At 41.4% G+C, this 19469-nt stretch overlaps 1 protein-coding gene across 1 annotated transcript; it reads left to right on the top strand.

Moving 5' to 3' along the window:
- Positions 1 to 1544: 1544 nt before the first annotated feature.
- lifra (LIF receptor subunit alpha a) lies at positions 1545 to 19469 on the top strand. Its single transcript, XM_084550933.1, has 18 exons — positions 1545 to 1998; positions 9342 to 9551; positions 9717 to 9853; positions 10650 to 10797; positions 10958 to 11245; positions 11581 to 11704; positions 12543 to 12673; positions 12769 to 12911; positions 13082 to 13235; positions 13389 to 13453; positions 13751 to 13982; positions 14110 to 14295; positions 14532 to 14633; positions 14747 to 14893; positions 15032 to 15169; positions 15276 to 15369; positions 15560 to 15626; positions 15736 to 19469. The coding sequence occupies exons 2-18, from the start codon at positions 9410 to 9412 to the stop codon at positions 16429 to 16431; spliced, it is 2994 nt and encodes a 997-aa protein (XP_084407059.1). The 5' UTR covers positions 1545 to 1998; positions 9342 to 9409; the 3' UTR covers positions 16432 to 19469.

Raw genomic sequence — 19469 nt, 5'->3', positions numbered from 1 at the left:
AGCTCTCAGTGCTCTCAAGGGCTGCCTTATCTTCAAGAAAGCTGAAAGCAGGTGGTGCCTCTGACAGGGAGTGGTTGGCATTATGACGTTGGGCATTATCCAACTCTACTGAATTGACATAAGGAAAAAGGAAGAATAAAGGGACAGCTTGAAGTAGTCCAATTATGTCATGTCGAAGATTTGGGGCGGCACAGTGGTGTGGTAGTTAGCACAGATGCCTCACAGCAAGAAGGTTCATCGGCTGAGTGGGGCCTTTCTGTGTGGAGTTTGCATGTTCTCCCTGTGTCTGTGTGGGTTCTCTCTGGGTACTCTGGCTCCCTTTGACCCTCTAAAGACATGCTCGATAGGTTAATTGGTGATTCTCAATCGGCCGTAGGTGTGACTGTAGTTGTCTGTCTCTCTGTGTTAGCCCTGCGATAGACTGGCGACCTGTCCAGGGTGTACCCTGCGTCTCCAGGCAGGCTCCAGCCCACCCTCGATGACCCTCCAGTGAATGAATGTTGAAGATTTGAGATTATCATTAGCTCCACGAGCCTTGACTCGGCTTTTAGTCTGGCCCTGCGCTCCTGTGCCAGCCTCAGACACTCTTTCAGCTCCATCTAAGGGCATGTGGAGTGTGGTTTAGTCAACTGTTTTTGTGGAGATTTACTATCGCCACAGTGTGACTCGTGGAGATACAGATCCACTTTAGCAAGTGCTTTAGCTTCATGTGACTGGCCTGCACATCCTGGAGATTCAGAGAACATGATCTCTGCTCCGCTTCAGTTACAGCTTCTTCCTCTTCCTCTTCTCAGTAATGCACATGTGTGCATAAACACAAGAAAACATACCTGAAACCTTTGGTCTGTAGCAGTAACTCCGGGAGACAGATATCTGTAACAAACACACATGCTATATGAATACAGAAAATGTAAATGTTTTACAGAAAACTTGGAGTATGTTCTATTCTGGTTGTTTCAAGGGACATGTCAAGATGATGAGGTCCCTCTCTCTCAGTGGAAAGCCATTAAGCTATAGAGTCTTGAGGTTGGAGGTTGGAACAGTCAAGCACTCTCTCAGGGCCTTTGCGAAGCTTTAATGTCATGTCCTTAGAGAGAATCGCTGGGATCTTCCTCCTGAAGCTAGACTTAGAGTACAGATAATTTATTCATTCTTTCATCTTCTGTAACCGCTTGTTCTCTGGAGGGTTGTAGGGGGGCTGGGTCCTATCCCAGCTGTCATCAGGCGGGAGGCGGGGTACGCCCTGGACAGGTCGCTAGTCCATTGCAGGGCTAACACAGAGAGACAGACAACCATTCACACTCACATGCACACCTATGACCACTTTAGAATCACAAATTAACCCATCTCATGTGTTCAGAGTAATGTTTTTTTCCCTGTGCATGTGAATTTCCACCCATGGCTTTCATAAAGGCAAACTGACATCACAACGTAATTATATTACATGACGATTTGTCATGCCCAGTCACACTATATCTTACTTATTTTATTAATGTGAGAATATTTTTAACCAATTGACTTAATCAGTTAAAGCATTTATTTAAATCTAGCGGACTGCACAGTGTAATCAGTGATTATGCATTGACCACAACTGTGATTTGTAACCCTATCAAACATTATCTCAGGCTCTAAATATAAACATAACTCCGCTTACTTTCGTAATCACTACAGCTGATGGCTCTGACCAACACGGCAGCCGTGACAGTGACTGTTGATTTTTCTTTCCTGCGGACCGTGAACGCAACACAATAACGCCCCCTTTCTATGGAAACAGGTGGCTCGAAGCCTATTGGTCAGTTCAGACGTCAATCAAGCTCCTGGTTAGCTCTATTCCAGTAATCCCAACCCACTCTCTGGAGTCTTGGGAATGGTCAAAGTGCACAGCGACACGGGGGTGGGAACGTGAAGATACGGAGCTGTATTAAAAAAAAAAACAAGTCGCTGGATTTGCTGTATATAAAGCCGACGCACTGAAAGAGATTTAATCCTTCACCAGAGGTAAGTACGGTAGTTGTGTTATTTGTGACGTTTTTGTGGCCGTTTAGCTAGCGGGGTCTCGTGGATGGTAGCTACTCTAGCTAGCCGTGTTTTTTTTTTTTTTTCTTCCAAACATCAGTGGCCTGTCTGTGTTTGTGTGGCGATGATAAAGTTAATCGGAAATGGCCGTCGATCCAATTGGTTTCCTGCTTTCTCACCTGTCTCCCTTGAAAAGATGCCGTGAAATCAAAATTATTTACATTTGATGTATTTACATATAATCCGCTTCTGGTTAAAAGATACGAGTGTCCACCCCGCTGCCCACTGGCTAATGCTAATGATGCAAACCGTCCTGGGATGATGCAGTTGGGGATGTCCGCTTATATTTGCCCCTTTTTATTCTGAAAGGAGCGCTCACAGATTAAAATAAAACCACCATTGCACACAAACACTGATATTTTACACGGTTTATTTTTATTTTTGTGTGCTTGGTTGTTTGGTTCAGACTAAGAGGTCACACCACCCTTTATTTCACCTTAATATGTTGATTACCAATCCAGTTGATGACAGTACTGATTCTGGTTTGATTTTAAAATGACAGGACCATTTTTTTTTAGTTTTATACTGAGCAGAGCTGTGAACAAATATAGTGTTTTGATTACATGTGGCTTGCATGCACAGAAAAAGGTGATGAAAACTGTGTAGGTGAGTCATCTTTGTTGAGGTGCTGGAAATATTGGTAGACGATGGGACATATTTTAAGAGCATTTTAGAAGGCACATGTTTTTAAATAACAGTTTTTATAATGGTATGATCCTTCTTTGTTCATCCATCCATCAATATTTCAACATTTATTGCCTGGCCAATGGTTGCACTGAGGCTGCAACCTATCCCACCTGTCACTGAGGGAGAGGCAGGATACAGTCTGTCAAACCCGGAGAAACAAACAAACTCGCCCACCGCAAAGTTACCGGTTAGGCAGAGCACCTGGAAAAAAGCCACGGGCTTCTTGCCGTGCTGTGCTATCCACTGCACCACCTTCCCGCCCAGCTAATTATGTTATCTGTGCCGTATCTTGTTTTGAATAGATCTGCCATAGTCCTTTGGGGTGCCACTCTCTTGCCAGTTCATTAGGCACACTAGTGAAAATGAAAGTGTCGCAATTTAACAGTCTGGCACTAAATGTTATCCTCATGAAGGTTATTGTATTGCATTGGAGGCCGTGGGTACTGTTGAATGAATCGTGTTGTGTACTGACACATGTTTCCGTTATTTTGACAGCCTCCAATTTAGCCAGTTTCTAAATAACAGAAGCTCCCTTGTATTTAATTCAATCCGTTTTTAACGGCACCACAAACTACATCCTCCAGAATGATCAAACAGTTTAATTACCACCTTTCTGACTCCATTTCAGCATAAACTGAGCATTGTAACAGTCGTGAAGGAGTATTCAGTGCAGGATCGTTAGAGCATATTAGAATGCATTTGTTTTCACTGTACCTGATGTATGTGTGTAATGTATGCGTAATGTTTTGGCAAGTGAGTATATAAGAGCACATTGGAAAACCAGTTGGTTCATATCCATCAACATATTGTCATTGTAGACTGACTCACTGCAAATGATACGGAACGTTAGTCACCATAACAATCTGGATAAACATGGCGGCAGGACAATAGCCATCCTGTAAGTGTGTTGTTTTTTTTTTTCCTGCCTGTGCTTGTGCCATAAAAAGATCAGACTAGTTTGTGTATTTCTCTAGGGATGTGCCGTAGACTGGCATGCTTTTGATTCTCAGCGTGTCTGTGGCTTTAACTGTCCCAAACCAGACATCTATAAACAAACTGTGTATTTTTAATTGTAAGTTTTTTACTCACTTCCTGTTTCTTCCAAGATTCGCATTTGCATTCATAAAGGATTACAGGGAAAAGGAAGGAAGGAAACGCAATTTGGTTGAAGTCCAAAACACACACGCACAGAGAACTGAATGTCCCCCTTTCACTGAGGTCACAGACCGGACATTTTACATGGACACAGCCATTTGTTCACTCTCTCTGTTTTTCACTTTCACATCTCTGACTAGTGTCTGCTCATCCTAGCCAAAGGTCGAACATAATTAGCTGCAGCTTTAGCTCCTGTTTCAAAATGTCACCACACTTATATAGTACACTAAGGCCAGTGTGCGCTTTTTTTCTTTGGTCCTGGTGGTCATCGTGTGACCGAGTAATGACAGCGTTTGCCGAGCGTAGGCTGAGGGCGATCACGAACATTTTCCCTGGACTTTATCTGAAGAAACCCCTATCATAGGTTTGTTTTAAAATGTGACTGTAACGGTCAGGTGTTTTTCATGTGGGTATGTGGGTGTAAATACAAATGGACAAACATAAAAACCCTTGCATAAGACCGCACACTGCTTATAACATGTGTAGTACAATCTGATATTTTTTTTTTTAGATACTTTTCAAGCTAATTATAGTATTTCCTACCGGATTGTCTTTTTTCTCCTTCCAAGCGGCAGTGGTTTGGGGTCATTTTGGCTTTGGCTGCAGTTCATTTTTATTTTTGTCCTGGTTTTGGTTCACAGGATAACTTTATACTTTAGGCGGTGTTTTAGACTGAAACCAGTGTTGACACCTACTACTTAGCTAATACTGTAGGTTGGCAGAATGTTAATTAGTGACTGTTTAACCCATAACAAATCATAAAAATCTGAATAAAAGTAGCTGACTTAAACTAAATTTAAAATGCCACTGAGCTCCTTTTTTAAAGACTTTTTTAAAACTTGTTGATAAAACAAATAAAAACTTGAATAGCTTAATTTAAAAAATACTATTAATTCCAGGGCAAACAGTGAGTCAGGTTGCCCAACCGGCATAAACCACTGTGTAGACTAACACCCTCAACTACTGGAAATTGGCTTTGGGTGTGTAACATACTGACCAATGTTGATCCAGTATTTTAGTGCCAGCTAAGGTTTTAAATATTGTAAATAGAAAAACTAAGAACAACCTTTGAGTGAGTTTGGATTATGAAAAATGAGGTCAGCGCTGCGCACCATATTTTTCTTGGGAGTATACCTGGACGTTCACTCAAAAAGTCTATTTTGCAGAGCTGTGCAGTCAAAGACAACCGTGGTGCAGCTTGGTGTGGGCAGAGGCGACGGACTCGGAGTCGTAATGGTGTTCTTTTGTAAGCGAGGACTTTTGCAGGCACACAGACGAGGCATGGGCTTGGTTTTTAAGTAACAACAAAATCCTTGTGGTTTTTGGTCTCATTTATTGCTGCTGTAGGGCAATGACCAGGTCCCAGCAGAGAGTTATTGATTTGTGTGCTTGTGTGTATTGTATTGTGTATCAGTTACTTGATGAGATTTCCCAGAATCTATAGCTGTTTTGCCCGTTTCCCATCACTGCGTTTTTTTTCCCCCCTCCTTTTTCAGGTCTCATAGGGTTGTCGGCATTGTTGCGCAAGTTCACACTGAACAAGAACTAGTTTCACTTCACACAGATAAAAGTGAACTAGTTCAAGTTCATAGTTCACATTTTTTTTAATTTTGAAGTTCACTCTTCTTTCAGCTGCACCAGCCATGCTAAATGTCGTTATTTCCCTCCAGATTGAGTAAACTCAAGTCTACGATCACGGTTGGGAAAAAATGATGCGGGCAGTTCACAGTTCACAAAAATATGAACACACTGAACGCGTTCGTGCACAACACTGGTTGCAGGATATGTGTTACTGCTTGTAAAAGTGTTCCAGCCTGGTGTTAAAGTATGAAAAATAACCTTTTAGGGTCAAGGGTCACTAAAAAAATACAACTGCTCTTTGTGTCGACCCACAAGGCTCTGAAACATTTCGTCGCAGGCGCATAAGTGTGTGAAAAGCCACACAGTCCACACAGCTGTATTTATGTTGAGCCTTGCCGCTGAATTTCATTGGAAGGTGATGTTTTTTTCAAGGCAGAAGTGAAAGGATATGCTTAGGTTAACAAAACGTGTGCGAATGCAAAGTGTGCAAATGTGTTGTTAATCAAGTTTGAAATGTTTTTTATTCAATAAATGGAGATAGCAAAGGTCTATTGCTGTGCAAAAACGAGATGGGTGAGGTTCATCCAGATAAGGTTTCATGCATGCATAGCAGCTCTGTTAAATAAAACCTAAAAACATATGTGAAACTACTTTAGGAGCCAGAGGCAACGGCACATCTGAGATTTGAAATTTCCCCTGCAGAATCTTTCAGAGAAAAGAAAAGCTCATGCAATATACCAGACTAATTATTACTGAGTGTAGATTCCTTTAGATTTAGTGCTGTTGTTTTACATTAGCTCATGACCCTTTTGTGTGAATGTTTATAATACTTTACTTCTGCTCAAATTGTTTAGTATTTAAAGCATTTTAACCTTGTATTTGATGAAGCTAAACAAAAATGACAGGTAGTGAGACAAGTAAAGTGCAAAAAGGTATGCTTGCAGACCTTGGCATTTGTACCAGCTTGTTTTGCTTACTGTTGAGATAGGGAAATATTTTCATATCTTCCACCGTGCTGAAACAAAAAACTATGTAAGGCTGCCAGGATTTTTGGGAAGTTTTATTTTTGCTTTGTGATTTCTTAATAAAATGAATAAACGGTCGTTGCCAAATAATCTCGTGTGATAGATATGTTTAGGATTTCGATTTGTTTAATTCCACCTTGTTGCCACAAAGCTGGCGTTGTTCAGGTCGTAACTTAGTAAAATAACTTGCTAAGATTATAACAGCATCGCACTGTACTGTTACTGTCACACCGGATTAATAGCTAGGGTCAGACGCGTTTATCCGAAACACCTCTTGTCTGTGTGTTTCGTGATCAGGTCTTGCGGTTGCACTAGCAGTAATGGGCTTGGTAGTTCTCAACAGCCTTGTGGTTTAAATCTACCTAGCCATGTAAAGCCTGTCCCAGCTTGCCTCATGGAAAAAACAAGACAAACGGCGCTGCTGCACCTCACAGTTAAACACACAATATCTTGTAATTAGACACACGAACACGCACATGCAGGCTCGTCGAGGTCACGGCTTATAACGAACTTGCAGGGTGACATTTTGCGCATCGAGGCACGTTGACTTTAGTCTGGCTTTCGCCAGACTAAGTTCAATTTTTGAACTTAGTCTGGAGAGTCTGCCATGTAATTTCTACTGCACAAGAGGCGTGAACAACGGGCATAGTTCAAATGACTCTGTACGCAATTGGATAGTCATTCACCAATCAGACCATCGATCCGGGTGACGTACTTTGCAGAGCTTCGCGAAACTCGGCAAACACGTCTTTCTTTTGTATGAATTCTTCCAGTGCAAGTTTCTGTTCCGTTTTCAAAGAAAAATTGCCTTTGAAATCTTTTAAAACGGCAGCGACAGCGGCGTCGACGGATAGCTGTGCTCTGGTGGCTGCCATGTTTCATGTAAACAACAAGCTGCTTGCCGACTTTACCGTCGCTTCTCTGACGTCAGCGCGCCAGGCGGATAAGCCCGTTTGTGATTGGCTCCAGAAAAAGTGGATCGGCTGCAGGAGAAATGAATGTGTGGGTTTCCAGACTGATCTGCAGGGCGGAAAGAATCCGCCGTCAGATCAGGCTGGCGAAAGCCAGACTACGTTGACTTAATAATGAACACATTTTGTTTCACACAGTTTATAGTTTAGTGCTAATTTAAAACACTTGCAGACAGCATTTTGCACTTGGCCATTTTTATCCCCATTATTACATCAGAGTTGCAGTATTACTTAAGTTAGTAGGCAGTTATTTTGGGCTAACAAGACCACGTGAATTGCACTGGTTTTTGGGACTTCGCTGCAGAACAAAACATTTAAAAAGCTTTTCCTCACAGGTTATACTTCTACACAGCTGCAATCGCTAACATATTTCATGACTTCATCCACTCAGTTTCCCTAGAATCAAGTTCACTGTAGTTCACGTTATGGATACGGTAAAGGCAAAAAAAAACTAAACAGAGAAGTACAGTCACACTGTTGGAAGGTTGCCTTACTTGCTCTTGCCACCACAAACTTGTTGTGAACCTCAGCTGTGCACGCAGACTGCCATAGATGTCTGTTTAGCATTCTCTAGCAGTTTGTCTCACCCTTCTTACCCCAATGCTATTGCTAATGTGGTTCTTGCATAGTAAGTATCTGACCATATTCTTAATAGTGCATGCAAGTAATCATTACTTTCATCATACATTTTCACAATGAACCATTTCATCCTTGCGTGCATAAATGTCAGAATATAGTGATAAATGGCAATCTCGGGTTTCTTAATGCCCAGGATGCAAATTGAAATTGCCTGTGTTCGCCTGGCAAGTGATATCTAATACATTAACAGTACTGTATGTGGTTATATTGGTTAACCAGATGCTCTTGTGCAGCGTACTGGCACTGCAGATTTCTTCCCAGAAGTTTCTGTGGGAGGAGATGTGTTGATAGAATTAAATACACAGTTTCATGCAGTGTAAACCAGGTTATACTGGTGCATAAATATTTCCCTGAAAAAGATAGTTCAGAGTACCCGTTCACAGACATTCAGGGACAGTTCCTTCCAGCTGCTTCTAAATAGTTGTGTCTGACGGACAAGTGGTTTGCCAAATTCAGTTTTTTTGGTTTCTTTCATATGTGTGTGTGTAACTTCATTAGTGTTCACACTGTAATACTGAAACTGAAAGGAGCAGTTGTGGCAGCAAGTATAGTGTTTGTTAAGGCATCTCTCTGGTCAAACAGCTTTCAGCCGCCTTTGAATCCAGCTTCACGCTTATCTTTCAGCCGGATCTCTATTTGGCAATTCAGAGTAACAGCGGACATTAACGTTGTTAGTATACAAGCAGCAACAACACGCCTCGAGCAAGATAGATGAACTGCGATAGAATCAGTGGCAAGATTTATACAAACAGGATTGGTAAACTCACTGACTTGTGCATTTCGACATGTAGCCTGACAGCAGCTGCCAAAGTTGTGTGTTTTCTTGTGCTGAGATGTAAATTTTAGCTGTTTCTGGCAGTGGTACCGCTGGCTCTGGTGTGCATTCTTAAGGGAATCAGTCCAGTAACTCGGTTAAACAGGCAGCAGCTGCTCCACTGAATGTGGCGTGACAGGAGCAAACTAGCCAAATCTTATCTCAAGAGGCATTTTATAAAAAAAACAAAAAAAAACTGCTTCCCAGATGTTGACGGGCTCTGTAACTTCACAAGGGTCCTCGACAGCTCTCAGTCCACCAGCACGCTTGTATATACACTGCGTTCTACCAAAATAGGTTTCCCATTTAGTTGAGACATGTTTTTCTCACCGTGAATTTTCTCAGCTTTATTTTTCCGACATTTGACGTTGTTTTTCCTCTCTTTTCCCACAGGGCTGTCTTCGTCTGGCCCCTCCTGATGTCTTTTATGGTGTCACTGTAGCGGAGAGGACCATCACTCTATGATGTGCGGACAGCGGCTCGGCCAGTCGATAATCATGCCTCGCTTATGTGTCAGTACTACCACGAAGCCTACCTGTAGCCTCGCCTTGCGCATATGTGTTCTCCTGGGGCTCTTGGCTGTATGCACTCATGCCCAAACAGGTAAGAACTGAACAACAAAAATCAGTCCGTCTGAAATGTTAAATGCATTTAATGTTTAAAAGTAGTTCGTATTGATGCAGCATAGAAAGTCCACTTAGAAAGGTTTGCTTTGAACTATGTTTAATGTCATCATTGCATCCTTTTTTTTTTTTTTTTGTTTTTCAGTTCTTACCGTACCCCAGAAGGTGAGCATCTCGGACAACACGACTACACGGCAACTCTTCATATCCTGGTCGGGAGGAGCTGCCACAAACTTTGACCTCATCATCCTAAGAACTGAATTCAATGAAACTGTCTTCTATGTAAGAGCGTTTCTATTTTGATCAATTTGTTCTCAGGTTTTTCCAATTGTACACTTTTTACACGTGGCTGTATGTTCCCCAAGTCAGGGTGTAATATCTCACCCCTGGAAGATTTGCCCTTCATATTATAAAATGTGCCTTCAAGGCCAAGTTTAATGCATGTTCCTGTGTTATGTGACACATTTTGCTGTGGGATTTGATTTTACATTACGTCACAGGGTATACCAAAGGTGCTCTAATGCAAAGATGATCCATTAACAATTGGATGCTGTTGCTAAAGCGTTGTGTGGATGGATGAAATATTTCTATTATCCATCTATTATACATTGGATATTTACACAGCTAAATATCATGTTATGAATTATGAAAATTAGTTATCGAGGGCATTTGTGAGTGTTGGTTGATGTTGGCTGAAAACTTTTAACATATTTTACGTAATGTTGGACTAATAATGTTCACACCACCATAACTTGTGTGGCAAATGAATAATAAGTGAATAATTATGACAAAAAAAAGGTCATTTTAGAGTGAGAATGTTCAGAAATTGTGTGTTTTGTGAAAAATTGGTCCACTATGAGGCAAAAGGATCGTGCACGATCTGTGCTTCAGTTTTCCCATTATAGTGAATGGACCCACGACCTGATGCTAGACACCTGATGATACGGATACAGTAATGGAATTTTTAGTGCGCTGTCTCATTTCTAAACGGTTGCTAGTAATTTTTGTATACAGTAATTTGGAAGAGTTTGTGTCTACAGTTCAGTCCCTCACTGTGTTTTCTTTGTATCATTTATAGGACACAATTTCTGTGAATCAGGTGAACGGTTGGCACCAGTGGAACTGGACCTCAGTCGAACCTCTGGAGTGCACCTCGCTGTCGGTCAGAATCCGCTCAAGACATGGACAGACAACAAGTGAATGGAGCAGCACTGCGATACATCCAGGTCAGAGAGACAATAATTACATCCATTTATGTTATAGAAAGCCTGAAATCTCTCTTTTACAACAAACAAATTACTTTCTGTTGTACATAAACATAGATCTCTATTTATACCTTTCTTTCTCCTCTGTTTTTTTTTTTTTACTCTTTCTCCTTCTTTTCAGGAAATGATCTCCCCACCAATGTAAACTTTATAATGTACCCCGTGGACCCGATTGTACCTGTGGGGTCCAACATGACCGTGTGCTGCATTATGGAAGAGGGGAAGTCCTTTGATAACATCAAGTTGGGCAACGAGGTCATGAGTGCAACGAGACTGAGCAGGCGAACTTATGCCACTACACTGGTTAATCTGGGACCGTCCCCCAGTTCGGGGAGCAACGTCGTTTGCGTTCCTCAGCAGCTGATGGAAGAGGAAACACAAATGACTGGATCTGTTGTGTTTGCTGGATGTAAGATTAAAGCATGGATGGAAAAGAGTGTGAATGGTTGTGATAGCTAGTAAAGACAGGAGGTTAGCCATTCAGACCAAAAACAATAACAGAAGGGGTTAGAGCAAGATGCAACTTGTTCCACAGTTATACAGCTTTGTTTTGCATGTATTTGCTTATTCAAATTGTTGCTTGAACTGACTTCGTTGGCGATAATCAGATATTGTACCGTATGCCTACTTGATTATCCAGCAGGTGCATGTAAAATATTCCATTGCTCATCTTTTACGTCTTTCTCGTTTTTACTTCTGTTTATGATTGAGCATGTTTTTCTTTGTTTGTATGTCTATGTTCAGATGCACCGCTGCCCAGTGATTTCACATGTGAGACTCGCGACTTAAAAACAGCTGTGTGCCTGTGGAATGAACGAGACACTAACTTGTATGGCAAACGACGAACACACTACTCTGTGAACAACAGGTAAGCAGTCTTACTCAAAAGCGATGTAAAAATAAATGAATGAATGAATGAATAATTTGACTTTATTGGGTGGAAGAACAGTACACATTCATTCATTCACAAAAAAAGAATGCAACAGATGCCAAAATATACAGACTTTAGAAACCGTAGCAGTAGATTTTAATGTTTCACTGTCACCAGTTGGCTCGAGATTACACTGTGCATGTCCATCTGTGGCAGAGCCAAATCTAAGATTGGATAAGAGAAAATTGAGAGCTAATGATAAGTAAATAAGTCTGCCTGTCCTCATTGTCCCCACCACCAGTAATAATAATACAGCTGCTGACTCTGCAGGACCTTTCTGAAACACTCATTTTCTACTTACACAGCTAAATTTGATTAAATACAAATGAAGCATTTCAGCCATTTGGAGAGGCAAGTGTGCCACACTCCCCGTGGATCAATCAGTGTCACTTTGTGTCTGAAATCACATCTCTGAATTATTTATGACGCTTCCCTCTGCCTTTCACTGAAAAACAATTTTCTGCACAGAAAAAAATAAATCAACCAAGAGAGAGAGAGAAAGACAAGAAGTATAAAGCACTTAGTCTAAGTAACCACTTACTTCTGTGTGTTCATTTGATAGTGGATTGGCCATCTTCCAGGCCTTTTACAGGAATGGTCGGAAGATAAGTTACATTTTAGATGTGATGTGGGCCTGTTTCCTTGTTCATAGTTTTGACTTTGAACATTTAAAGTGATTATGTTTTATCTTAACTGTATTACGTTGTTGTTGTTGTTGTTTTTTGTCACACTCATATCTGCTCTTGTTTTGGTGCTTGTCGTGATTTGTTTGTAGGAAATGTGCTGTGAATATCAACCAGCCGAAAGAGTGCAGGCTTGAACAGTGGGACGGTAACTGGACACTGGTTGCTGTGAATCCCCTCGGCCAGTACAGCCTCACTGACTCTGCTGAACTCAGTCATAGAGGTAGGCAGCTCAACCTTAGCTTATTATTGCTGTGCACCCACCAAAGGATGTGACTCATTTTAAACTGATCCTCATAATCACCTGTTTTTCCTCAGTGTGCCCGGTAGCACCAGTCAGCCTGAGTGCTGAAGTGCATGCCTGGAACGCCACTGTGTTGTGGGAGTGGAAGTATGACGGCTTTTCCTCCCTGGCTCTTCTCTGCCAGGTGGAGCTTACCACCCAAAAGACCAAAGTGACGGTGAGTGTGTGAGCGTATGTTGTGTATATACAATTTATCATTAAATTCTACCTCATTTCAACATACAAATGACTCCACACCATTACCAGCATCAAATGCAAGCTCGTAGTAGTCTTATTTTTGTGACCGATCCATATATAGAACATGTGTACGTATGTGTCTGCATTCAGAGTAACTTTTCCGGTGTGGGACTGCGGTCTGCGGCTCTGTCTGGTCTGCATCCTGACGAGGAGTACAGCGTTCAAGTGCGCTGTGGTGCCCAGCAGAATTTCTGGAAGTGGGGAAGTTGGAGCCAACCATTTACCTTCAGAACCAAAATCTATGGTAAATTGTTTATTTGTAATGTCTCTTTATTTTAGAAGGGGTTTCAGAATCAGAATCAGATCTGCCAGTGATTATCAGTCAGTAATTTGTTTCATTAACCAATGATACTACATAGGGAGTAGATTAATCACTTATTAATAATTTATTTTACAGTTCCAGATGCTCCTGACGTGTGGATGAAGATGAACAAAGACAACACTGGACAGGTCTTTTGGAAGGTAATGTTATGTTTGAATTAAACCGTTTCAGATTTTTATTGCCTGTTTTGCTCCTTATCTTTGATTCTTCCACCTTTATTAATCCTTCAAGGTCAAAGTTTTAGTTGTAGTTGCTCCCATAAAGTGACTATTGCTAGGAGATACAGTAAAATATAAATAGAACAAAACAACAATATAAAAATCTATAAATGTAAGATGCCAATGTAGAGGATCAAATAAACATTGCCCAAGGATATTATTGCACCTGGATAGCTGTGATAGCGGTGATTTACTTCCTTGTCACTGGATTTGTTTTAGCCTTTAACACGAAGACAGAGCCACGGCCCGATCACAGGTTATGAAGTTACTCTCTGGAACCCTGAAGAAAATCTACAGCACACCGAAATCTTGTCACCGGATACTCTCGCCGTGTCGGTCAATCTCACACAAATGGCCTCCTTCAGCAATGACAACACGGTCATAGCAACTGTCATTGCAAAGAACGCTGATGGGGCGTCTCAACCTGCAAGCGTAGCTATGCGTTTGAAAGGTATGTGGAACAATTTTGAGCATTTATCCAACAAAAAAAATCTCTCTGCTTTAAAGACAAAAGCAACACTCATTTGCATTGTAATTTCTTAAAGAAAATAATTATGAACATATTTTCTTCTTTCCAGAAGTGGAGCCTCTTGCTGTGTCCAGGGCTGTTTATACAGAACATGGTTTCCCGCTGTTCTGGCAGAGCAATGCCAGCTCCGGCTGTAGTTATGTGGTGGAGTGGCATAATGACTCCTGTACGTATAACTGCCCTGTGGAGTGGATCAAGGTGGCCGCTGGAAGCACCAACGTCTCCATTGAGTCAGGTATGGCAGCCTTGTCAGCGTGTGAAAGTATTGTTTTCAGCACCTTTCACATCCAATGTATTTATTTCTACAGCTGACTGAAATCTATCTTCGTCTTATTCTTGGCTGTGAATACTAACTATCGTCCTCCCACATATTCAAACACAACTTCAATCTCAAGCGTTGGCCAATAGAGAGTTGTGAAATTAGATCTTTTTACTTATAATACTGACATTCAAATGTCTTTCTTCCATTAGATAACTTCTGGCCTGGTGTGAGATACAACTTTTCACTGTACAGCTGCCCCTCAGATTCTTCAGAACTGCTGCACCGCTGGCAGGGATACGCACAGGAGCTGGGTAAGGAAAGCATGTCCTTTCAGAAGGAGCAGCTGCCTCAGAAATTATACTCTTCCTCTTGGTTCTCATTCTCTCTCCTGTGTCTTTTCTTCCTGTTTTTCTTCCTTCCACAGCACCTTCCAGCTCCGTCCCTCTGTCAAGCCGCCAAGAGGGCCCTAATGTCGTCCTTACCTGGGGAGAGATTCCACTCAGTGGCAGAAAAGGCTTCCTACTGGGCTATAATATTTACATGAACAACGGCACACATCTCACACTTCTAGGTAAATATGATTGTTAACAGAGAATGGTTTGGAAAAACATGCCTAAATTTGTCATTAAAAAAATTCTTCCTCAGTCATTGCCCTCTGGCTTTTCCTTCCTTACTGTGTGTTATTGTTTTCCATCCTGTCTTTGAACAGCCAATCTGACCGACCTAGCAACGAGGAACTACATAGTGAAGGGGCTCCCTCAGGACTCCTATAAATTCACTGTTAAGACCTACACTTCCGCAGGCGAGGACACAGGCACCACTGTCTCCATACAGCTGGAGCCATACAGTACGTGAATACACATTACATTTGATTGTGATTTATATTGAAATGTAGGTAAAATTGTCATCTTGCCTCAAGACTAATATTTCTTATTTCTTTATTGTCCTGACAGCTGATGGGCTAATCCTGGAAATCCTCGCTTCCCTGTCCATCGTGACATTATTGCTGATCATCGCCACCTTCTTTTGCTACAAGAAGAGACAATGGTGAGACTGTTATCCTTCAATCTTGTGTCTCCTCCTTCTGTGTGTTCCATAAATAATGTAATGAGTAAAGAATCTATAGTGAAAACTGAGCGTTGTTGTCTAGACTGTATTAAAGAGGTGCTGTTAATAGGCATTAGCTGAATTTGTTTGGAGATGATGCATGTGACTAGTAATATATTGCCTTTACTAGGGTCAAAGAGGCGTTCTATCCAGACATACCTGAGCCCAAGCTACCCAGTGACTGGTCCAGGACACAGGTACAGTGTTGGCTTAATCCTATTTTTGGGCACCATGAGGTATTTGAGGCGCTTTTCTACCATTTGAACAGATTAAAGAACATTTTTAATATCTCTGTGCATCTTTCAGGCGCCGCTGGATGTGAAGCCATCTCCCCACAGTATGGTTCACGTTGTAGGAAAGCCAGATTGGGATTCTAGTAAAGAAGCGCTTGTTGTTATTCCTGAAGAAGACGAGGATGACGAAGGGCAGGGGATAGGAGACGAGCCAGTTGACACCGATGAGCCAACGTCGTTACGCTACTACAACCAGATGATAGATGAGCGGCCCATACGACCACGTTTCCCAGACTCCTCTGGTTCCTCTGCATCTTCTTTGGATTCTGCGCACACCGATGTGACATACACAGGGATCCAGACCTCGGGGTCTTCATTGGTCTTCCAGTTGGATCCCCAAGGCTCCTCTGAGGGCCACCAACCCCTCGCAGATCAATCTATCAGCTTTGGAGGTGGAGGAGGGGGTTACCGGCCCCAGATGCAACAAAAAGCTGCAAGTGATGACATGGATCTAGATTCACCTGAGCCCTTCCTAGAGCCTCAGGCGGCCTATGCTGGCGGCTACAAACCCCAGAGCTCCTGGCAATTGGACTCCCCTGTGGACGACGGGGAAAGGGGCAGCTTGGCGCCCTCGCTCGGATCGCCCACCTCCGTCGCCTCCACTCAGTTCCTCCTCCCAGATGGGGAGGAACACGAGGAGGAGAAACGACAGCAGTCATCATCTGCAGCAACGTGGTTCACCAATCTGCTGTCATCCTCGAAACCGTGATATCATCTCTCTCACTGCTAGCAGCCGCTCCAGGGGGTTAGTGTAACACTCTATTATTCATTATTGTTACCAGTGTCATGTATCAACATACCTAACTCATATGGTCTGGTAGTTACCCCAATGGATGTAGCACTGCGCTGTTGCAGTTAATTTGACAGAGGATTAATAATATTTTTTCAACATATAGAATTATGTGTCTAGTTGTTCTCTCTTCATGGAAATAATAAAGGTCAAATCTGTATATTTATATATCTAAACATTTCTATTCCAACAAGAAATCTCTTACAAAGATTTCCTCATACCTCTTTGTTCCGTATTTATTGCGCCCCCCTGGAACTCTGGTGGCTGTCTGGTCCCCCCCTCACTGCCTTTTCTGTGATACGCTGTAATGGGCATTTTGTGGAGGCATATCCTGCATTTCAGTTGATTATGTCCACCAGTTTTAAACTTCAGATGTTTTTAATTTTTTATTTTTCTTGCGTCATGAACTTTCACTACGCCGCAGAAGAAAACTGAAAGCTGGAAAATGCAAAGAACGTTTTTGGACGAATGCTACAAGAGAACACTTTCAATAGATGGTAGCTAAGTGGAAAGAGAAACGTCCTTCACACTACACTGTCCATGTCTTCTGTTGTTACGCCATTGCGGTGATCTTGCCTGCTTTTATGATGGCCTCTGAAAGGAAGAAAAAAAAAAAGTTAAAGGTCTTACGGTGGTTCCCATCTTTACAGATTTTATTTTTCACATACAGGGAACAGTGAGATGACAGTTGGAAGATGCACTAATGAGTCATTATTTTACACAGATACAGGAGTGGTGCTTTCTGTTAAAGTCTGGAATCATGTGGTTAATGAGCCCGTTGGATATACACTGATATAAGCTAGAAGACAAATAAATACTCTGGTGTAATTTAATGAACAAACACTACTATGTTAATTTTTTTAAGTGTTTTTTGGTTTTGTCTTCCTTAACCAGTAGAGTTTATTTTTTGTACTTTTTGTTTGTTGTTACGAGACGCTTTTAACTGTCGGACCCGTGTCCTTTTTATTGCTATGTGTCGTACGTCACCCTCAAGTTGATCTTTTTTTTTTTTTTTTTTTTTTTAGTGAACTTGGATGGGTAATTACAGTGTTTAAGTTGCCTTGATACATGTAAAGCTTCCAGTGATTTGCCCCCCACCGGCCACTTATCACACACTGCCTTACTCTGACATGTTTGCTTAAGAAAATCTTTTACGGGAACGCAGTCCACAACTGATCAGAAATGCATGAGCATATAGATTCCACTGGCACTTGCTTGTCCCTCTTTTTGTGTAAATCTGTGCAAAATGTTCTGTTTTTGCTCTGTTTTCTTTATTTTCAAGAGAAGTAGCAATAATTAATTTGATTTGCTCTGTTTTTTAGGGAGATTTATTTTACACTACATTTTAAGTGCTTTGATCTTGTTTTTTTTTTTATTTAAAAAAAAAAAATCTTATTGTAACTTTTTCCTTAAACCACCTTCAAAGTTTTACGGTTGGAAAAAGGGACCAAGGTGATCTAATTTACAGAAATGCTATGATTTGGCTTTTGTTGACAAAAACGTGGGAAAAGTAACCTTCACAGCGCTTCATCTTGTCCATAGTGATTGTGATCACTTGGGCACAGTGTGTGGGTGTGTGTGTGCGTGTGTGCTGAGGTTGAGCCGTTAAGTAGAGGCTTCGCAAAAGTATGAATATGCAAAAAGCTTTTTGTTTTGACACAGGCCATTTTTATTTTATCTTCAGGCCCGGCTCGCTCGCGTGGCAGCCAGCGGTCTGTCGTTTCTCAGTGCCTCCAGCAGACAAGCTTTAAGTAAAACTACTGTGACATTAATTTAGGACGTATGCGAGCTACGATGAATATCTTTACAGATTGACTCACGACTGGGAGGCAGTCAGTCCTCTTTGACTACTGAGAGAAGTATACCCGCCCTTTCTTTGTCTTGTCAAGCTGATGGATTTTATTCGTGGGAAAAATAAAGTGAAACCGTGCGCCAGTCGAGCTGAATAGGGGGTGAGCCAGCCACTTGGTGTGCTGTAATCGCTTCAAGGCATCTGTAAAGGGTGGGTGTAGTTTTGAGTATATAAACCTGGCTGCAGATTGTTTTCCTTTGAGGCGTGCTTTCTTATTGGAACAGGTCTTCAAAGATGATGTGTCACATGCTATGTGTCACATGTTTTGTGTTGATTTGAATCAATAACATGGCACCTTTTTTGCTTCTTTTTTTTATTTTTTTTACGCCAGCAGCTGTACATAATAGTAATTTTATTTGTGTCCTCCTTACAGTACAATATTTTTTGTTGCTTCACATTAGATGGCATTATATTCCCTATACTATAAGGCTAACTAATCAGTTTTCGTGAGAGAAAATAAGGCACGTTTGTGTTGATGACAGCAGATATCCAGTAAAATTTTATTAAAAATATGCAAAATAATGTTTCTGAAATGTAACTGAACTAGAATTGAGATCCTGTTTTTTTTTTTTTTTTTTTTAAATAGTGTGATGGTATTTGCATTGCTACCTTATCATGGCAGTATCTCTTTACCAGACAAAGTATAAACAGGGTCACTGTGTACTCACCTGCTGGCATGCGGTTATCCTTCCAGTCTGTGACTCTTTTTTTCCATCTTCCGCCCACGCTTTTAGTCAGGTTCTTTGTGTACTCTATCTATGCAGCGGTCTAAACTTGCTGCCTTCCACATTTTCTTTTCTGGCCTGGCCCTCGATGGTTTTGTGAAATTGATGCATGCTGTATAAAACTAAAACTATGCTTATGTTACCCTATGGCTTTAAAAACACTAACACTGACACTAATGTTGGGCATGACAACACGACTGAAGTATTGTGCATTTGAAATATTGTCTTCATCTCTGAAAATGCTTTTAACGTTTCTGATATTTTGCAGATTATTTTATTATTAATTGAGTGAAAATGAATAAAAAAAAATGTAAACAATAATAACAGAAACTGATATGTTACTTGTTTAAAGGCAATAAAGTTATTTGTCTGGCAACCTA

The sequence above is a fragment of the Chelon labrosus genome, assembly GCF_963514085.1.
Source record: "Chelon labrosus genome assembly, chromosome: 9".
NCBI lineage: Eukaryota > Metazoa > Chordata > Actinopteri > Mugiliformes > Mugilidae > Chelon > Chelon labrosus.
The sequence above is the reverse complement of the archived record's forward strand: the minus strand, read 5'-3'. Positions and strand labels throughout refer to the sequence as shown.

Bases quoted from the DNA above. Each gene is read 5' to 3' on its own strand.
- lifra (XM_084550933.1), top strand. From the start codon at position 9,410: ATGATGTGCGGACAGCGGCTCGGCCAGTCGATAATCATGCCTCGCTTA. The intron at 13,236-13,388 runs GTAAATTGTTTA...TTTATTTTACAG, and splicing joins CTTCAGAACCAAAATCTATG to TTCCAGATGCTCCTGACGTG. The intron at 14,296-14,531 runs GTATGGCAGCCT...TTCTTCCATTAG, and splicing joins CAACGTCTCCATTGAGTCAG to ATAACTTCTGGCCTGGTGTG.